The following is a 6,156-nucleotide window of genomic DNA, read 5'->3' as shown; positions in this document are numbered from 1 at the left end:
ATGCTCTCCCTCACCGGGAAGGAAACGGACCGGCTGCGAAGGTGGAAGACTCTAGACTGGGGCCTGCTGGTTAAATTGGGAAGGGGTGGGAAGGCGTCTTGCCACCCCAGCAGGAGTTGGGAGAGCGGCCCGGCTGCTTACACCGTCGCCGCGTTTGATTGACAGCTCGCCTGTGTCGGGGCCCGGAATCTCCGCGAGAATTCCAACTTTCCTTTACCCACCCCTTACGTCTAGATTTCGAAACCCCGCCTCTCCGTGACGTCTGCACGCCCGGTCGCGTCGGATTATAAAAGCCTTGCGGGCTGCGTCAGTTCTTAGAAGCTTAGCTGTGGATCACGTACATGTACCTGCCGGACGCCAGATCCCCTTTGCAGCGACAGCGATTGCAGTAGCCGGTGACAACGTGAGTCCCAGAGCCCGACACCGGAGGGCGAGATGAACGCGCTGGCTTCCCGAGCCATCCAGATCCGCGATCGCTTGTGGCAGCCCGAGCCGGCCCTCCTGCCCCCAGGGTGACGCGCAGCCCGGAGTCGGTGAGTGAGGGGTCGGAACGCCAGGGCCCTGAGGGGTTGAGGGCTGGGAATCAGACTCCGGGTCAGTAATGAGGAGGGAGTTTGGACTTCTAGGTACGTAGACGGGAGGGTTCGAGGCCGGGACTCGTGAGTTCCGAGGAAGGGTGGCCTGGGAGCCTGAACTCTTGCGTCTGGGAACAGGTGCGGCCAGGACGGACTCCGGGGCTCGGACTTAGGAAGGAGAAAGGATTGGGAGCCTGGAGCCTTGAGCCTGGCGGGAGGAGGGCTCTGGAAGCCAGACTCCTGGATCCCCAGTGATGGAACCATGCAGGGGGTCGGAACGTTTGAGTCTCAGAGGGAGGAAGGTCTTGAGGGCCCCATATGTCAGTCCTCAGGATGGATAAGAGAACCAGGGGCTAGGACCTTGTCCCCAAGGGAAGCAAATAGAGACCCTGTATTCTCAGTTCTGGAAACTGAGCCTTCTTAGTCTGAGAGAAGAGGCTGGGGGGCTTGGACTCTTGGGCCTAAGAAAAATGAGAGAAGTGGGGACTCAGACTCCTGGGTATTGAGAGAACGGAGGTGGGGAGGAGGTGGGAACCGTCTACCTCTGCTGGAGAAGGGAGTGGCAGGGCTCAGAAAGGAACGTGGGGGAGGGACTCTCACGTTGCTGTTTGTGTCACTATTTTCATGGCTGTGACTCACAGTCATCCCATGATGCTCTCCCCTAAATGGCTTCTGAGCTTTGTTTCCTTTTGTCCCAGCACAGACAGATGGCCCCAGGCCAAGCGCCCCATCGGTCTGCCCCCTGGAGGGGTACCCACCCCTTTTTTCTCCTGTCCCCGCTGATGGGCCTTCTCAGCAGGGCCTGGAGCCACCTGAGGGGCCCAGGACCTCCAGAACCCTGGCTGTTGGAACCAGTAGCCAGAGCCGATCAAGGAGAAGCTGGTCTGGAGGGAGCAGCTCAGACTTCTGTGGGCATCCACTGTGCCCCGGAGGGCAGGCACTTTCAAGGGGAGACTGGAGTCGGTGGAGCAGTTGAGGACGATGGAGACGCATTCCGGGGGGCCTGCCATGATCTAAAAGCCAGTAGTCCTCTCCTTGAAGCCTGGGGACTTTCAGATGATGATGATGACGAGGATGGTGGGGAGCAAACAACCAGTGTCCCTCAAGAGCAAGCAAGTGAATTTGTAGGTGGCCAGCCTGCTCCCCTCTCCCCTACCCTTCCAGCAAGAGCCCTGCAGGACCCTCCTGGAGAGGAGAAGTCTGAGGAAGGAGGAGCTGCTGAAACTGAAATGGTCACGTTTTTCTCTTTTCCTCCATCACCCTGGGAGTGTCGTCCAGGGGAGGAGGAAGAGGAAGGAGGAGCTATAAAGAAAGAAGCTGCCAGAGCACCTGCTTTTCCTTTGTCTCCAGGATCCAAGCCTAAAGCTTGGGGGTATTGTGCTGGGGAGGAAGAGGGTCAAGCGACAGAGGAAAAAAGAACAGAAAATAAAGAAGCCACAAAGAGCTCCATTTTCCCCTCATCTTCAGGCTTTCACGCTAGGGCCTGGGAGCGTGGTTCAGGAGAGGAGTCTGAGGAGGAAGAAGATGAATTCAGTGACTCGGGAGCAGCTGAGGAGGAGGGAGAAGCTGAGGGTCCCTCTTCCGTCCCATCCACAAATGCCTTCGTCAGGGCCTGGGTGTACCGGCCAGGAGAGGACACGGAGGACGAGGAGGAGGAGGAAGATGAATTCAGTGACTCGGGAGCAGCTGAGGAGGGGGGAGAAGCTGAGGGTCCCTCTTCCATCCCATCCACAAGTGCCTTCATCAGGGCCTGGGTGTATCGGCCGGGAGAGGACACGGAGGACGAGGAGGAAGAGGAGGAGGAAGATGAATTCAGTGACTCGGGAGCAGCTGAGGAGGAGGGAGAAGCTGAGGGTCCCTCTTCCATCCCATCCACAAATACTTTCATCAGGGGTTGGGTGTACCGGCCAGGAGAGGACACGGAGGATGAGGAGGAAGAGGAGTTCAGTGACTCAGGAGCAGCTGAGGAGGAGGGAGAAGCTGAGGCTTCTTCTTCTGTCCCCCCAACAGGTACCTTCTTAAGGGCCTGGGTTTATCGGCCAGGAGAGGACACAGAAGAGGAAGATGAGAATGAGGAGGATGATGACTCAGAAGCCACTGACTCGGCGCTGAGTCCCTCCCTTCAGGCTCAGAGCGCCCTCCTCAGGGGCTGGATGTATCGGCCGGGAGAGGACACAGAAGGAAGGGAAGTTGCTAAGCAGCAGGGAGAAGCTGAGCCCCGCCCCTTCCGAGTGGCCATCTATTTACCTGGAGAAAGGCCACCACCTCCCTGGGCTCCCCCTCGGCTACCCGTCCGACTGCAGAGGCGACTTAAGTCCACGGAAACCCCCACCCGGCATCCTGACCCTGAGCCTCCTGTAAAGGCCAGAAAGGTGGGTGCTGAGGGCTCAAGTTCTCCAGTCTTAGGGAGGAGCTGGAACTCTTAACTTCCTTCCTGGAGCTCCTGGGCTGGGGCGGGGGAGGGGCTGAACGCCCCAACTTCTGGGTCCCCTGTGTGTTGCAGAGGGTTGCATGTGAACTCCGCTGGGAGGGCTGTGTTCAAGGTAACGCAATCCTTTGCAAGAGGCTGGGCCCCTGTGAGGAGAGGGGGCAGCTGTGGTTCATTGTCAGCATCAGGGAACCAACCGCCTCCATCTGCAGGGGGCCGGATCTGCGGGGTGAATGGCTAGCAGGTGACTAACCAGATCACAAGCATTCTTGTGTAACTCATTTTTGTTTGGTTCTCTCTCTCTTTTCCCGGCCCCTCCCCCCACCCCTCTCCCTGTGGACATGTGCGTCTTGTGTCTGTGCTGGTCCACCTTCAGGTACGCTTCTCTGAGAAGGTCTCTGTCCATCTCCTGGCTGTCTGGGCAGGACCAGCCCGGGCCGCCCGCCGGGGCCCCTGGGAGCAGCTAGCCCGAGATCGAAGTCGCTTCGCCCGTCGCATTGCTCAGGCCCAGGAGCAGCTGGGCCCCTGTCTCACTCCTGCTGCCCGGGCCAGGGCCTGGGCACGCTTTGGGAACCCTACGCCTCCTCTGGCCACCACACCTGCTCCTACCCAGATCTTACCATTGTCCTCCGTCCAGGCCACAGCCTTGAGCCCTGTTACGGCATCTCCCTTCGCCCCTCTGTCCCTGTCTCCCGGCTTGGACCTCAGTGGGAGGCGTGGCTAAGATCATGTAGTTTCATGTTTATATTATTTATTTTTTGTATATTGTTTTATATAAGAAATAAAACTTTGTGATTTGTAGCAAGCAACGTCCCTGCCACTGTGTGTATCTGAACTGACAATCTCCACTACCCTCGGGATAAAGGGGAGTACTCAATAGAGAATAAACTGTATTTCCCATCATCACTCAAATTTGCTTCTTGTCCTGAGGCTTTTGAACTAAGGGCTGGTGGGTCTTGTTAATTTTTCTTTGGCCTCTGCCTAAATTTTATTAAACTTGGGACAGGGACGCCTGGGTGGCTCAGCCAGGTAAGTCTGATTTCAGCTCAGGTCATGATCTCCCTGTTAGTGAGTTCAAGCCCTGCATCGGGCTCTCTGGTGTTGGCATGGAGCCTGCTTAGGATCTTCTGTCCCCTCTCTCTGCCTTTACCCCACCCGTTCTCTCTCTCTCAAACTTGAGACAGTTATCTCCCCAAGGGCTAGGAGCTGGACTCCGTAATCTCAAAAAAAAAAAAAAAAAAAAAAAAAAAAAAAAAAACAAGGGTTCAGGGGCACCTGGGTGGCTCAGTGGGTAAAGCATCTGACTTTGGCTCAGGTCACAATCTCACGGTTTGTGAGTTCAAGCCCCGGGTCAGGCTCTGTACTGACGGCTCGGAGCCAGGAACCTGTTTTGGATTCTGTCTCCCTCTCTCTCTGCCTCTCTCCCACTCACGCTCTCTCTCTCTCAAAAATAAATAAACGTTCAGGGGCGCCTGGGTGGCGCAGTCGGTTAAGCGTCCGACTTCAGCCAGGTCACGATCTCGCAGTCCGGGAGTTCGAGCCCCGCGTCAGGCTCTGGGCTGATGGCTCGGAGCCTGGAGCCTGTTTCCGATTCTGTGTCTCCCTCTCTCTCTGCCTCTCCCCCGTTCATGCTCTGTCTCTCTCTGTCCCAAAAATAAACGTTGAAAAAAAATTTTTTTTTTTAAATAAATAAACGTTCAAAAAAAAGGGGGGGGTTCATTTCTAGTCCTCCATGCCTCCCCGGAATATACCCATCCTCCTATTGGCCATTTAAATGGTGAATTGCTTGAGGCTCCCAGCTGTCCAATTTCATATTTATAAGCCCTGTTCCAGAGATTGTGACTAACAGTAGCACATATGTTACAGGATTGTAAGGCCCCAAAGGAGTTCTTACTGAGTGATTTTAAGTAATTCCTGCACCCAATGTGTGCCTTGAACTCAACCTTGCGATCAAGAGTCATACCCTCTCATGACTGAGCCAGCCAGACACCCCAAGATGTTCATATGTAAAACAATCCTTGCCAGGGGTGCCTGGCTGACTCAGTTGGTTAAGCAAATGACTCAGCTCAGGTCATGATCTCGTGGTTCAGAAGACTGAGCCCCATGTTGGGCTCTGTGCTGGCAATGGAGCTTGCTTGGGATTCTCTCCCTCCCACTCTGCCCCTCCTCTGCTTGTGCTCTCTCTCAAAACAATAGATAAAACATAAGTAAATAAAAATTGGGGCGCCTGGGTGGCTCAGTTGCTTAAGCATCTGACCTCGGCTCGTCATGATCTCACGTTTTGTGAGTTCGAGCCCCGCATCGGGCTGTTTCCTTTGGGTGCAGGGTCGGCTTTGGATCCTTTTTCTCCCTCTCTCTGCCCCTCCCCTGCTCACACGTGTTCTCTCTCAAATAAACATTTAAAAAGTAAAAAATAAATTGAAAAAAAAAACTGGCAAAAATAATCCTTGCCAAATAACAAATTTTTTTTTGAGCTTTATTTATTTTTTAACGTTTATTTATTTTTGAGACAGAGAAAGATAGAGCATGAACGGGGGAGGGTCAGAGAGAGAGAGGGACACACAGAATCTGATACAGGCTCCAAGGCTCTGAGCTGTCAGCACAGAGCCCGACGCGGGGCTTGAACCCACAAACCATGAAATCATGACCTGAGCCGAAGTCGGAGGCTTAACCGACTGAGCCACCCAGGTGCCCCCAAATAACAAATGTTATACAGGTGTTAGCCAGTATTGTAGTTACTCTCTCACCCATGCATGTCTTGAATTCAAGTTTGCCTCCGACTCAGAAGTCTTTTCTGACCTCAGATCTGTTCAGCAGTTCAAAGAAGAATGGCCCAAACATCCTGTCCTTTGTCCAGCGTCGGGCCCTGCCCCCTCTCCATTGCTTCCCCAGGCTTTCATATTCCCAAGCCAATCAAGTCTCTTTCCACTTTAAGACCTTTGTATAAGCTGTGCCTACCGCCTGATGTTCCACCCCTGACCCCCTCTGGCGATTCCAGAATCATTCCTCGCAATTCTTAAGATGCGTTTTGATTTTTTGTTGTTTAAGACCCATCTCCCACGACTCTGAGTCCCGGGAAAGCAGGTGCTGCTGAAAAGCCCACTCCCTGAATCACACAACTGGGCACCCAGGCAGCATATGAGGTGTTAATAG

The 6,156-nt window shown here is 54.4% G+C and overlaps 1 protein-coding gene across 3 annotated transcripts; it reads left to right on the top strand.

The window, feature by feature from the left end:
- The first annotated feature begins 301 nt into the window (after positions 1-301).
- PPP1R15A (protein phosphatase 1 regulatory subunit 15A) lies at positions 302-3,808 on the top strand. 3 transcript variants are annotated; one of them, XM_045440629.1, is made up of 4 exons: positions 302-533; positions 1,279-2,476; positions 2,609-2,947; positions 3,380-3,808. In XM_045440629.1, exons 2-4 carry the CDS (start codon positions 1,283-1,285, stop codon positions 3,725-3,727), a joined length of 1,881 nt encoding a protein of 626 aa, XP_045296585.1. In that variant the 5' UTR covers positions 302-533; positions 1,279-1,282; the 3' UTR covers positions 3,728-3,808. The 3 variants fall into 3 exon arrangements, with proteins under 3 accessions (XP_045296585.1, XP_045296583.1, XP_045296584.1); XM_045440627.1 differs by having other exon boundaries at positions 1,279-2,947; XM_045440628.1 differs by having other exon boundaries at positions 1,274-2,947.
- Positions 3,809-6,156: the final 2,348 nt, after the last annotated feature.

Source organism: Leopardus geoffroyi, chromosome E2 (genome assembly GCF_018350155.1).
Source record: "Leopardus geoffroyi isolate Oge1 chromosome E2, O.geoffroyi_Oge1_pat1.0, whole genome shotgun sequence".
NCBI lineage: Eukaryota > Metazoa > Chordata > Mammalia > Carnivora > Felidae > Leopardus > Leopardus geoffroyi.
Note: the sequence above shows the minus strand (reverse complement) of the source record. Positions and strands in the feature narration are given on the sequence as shown.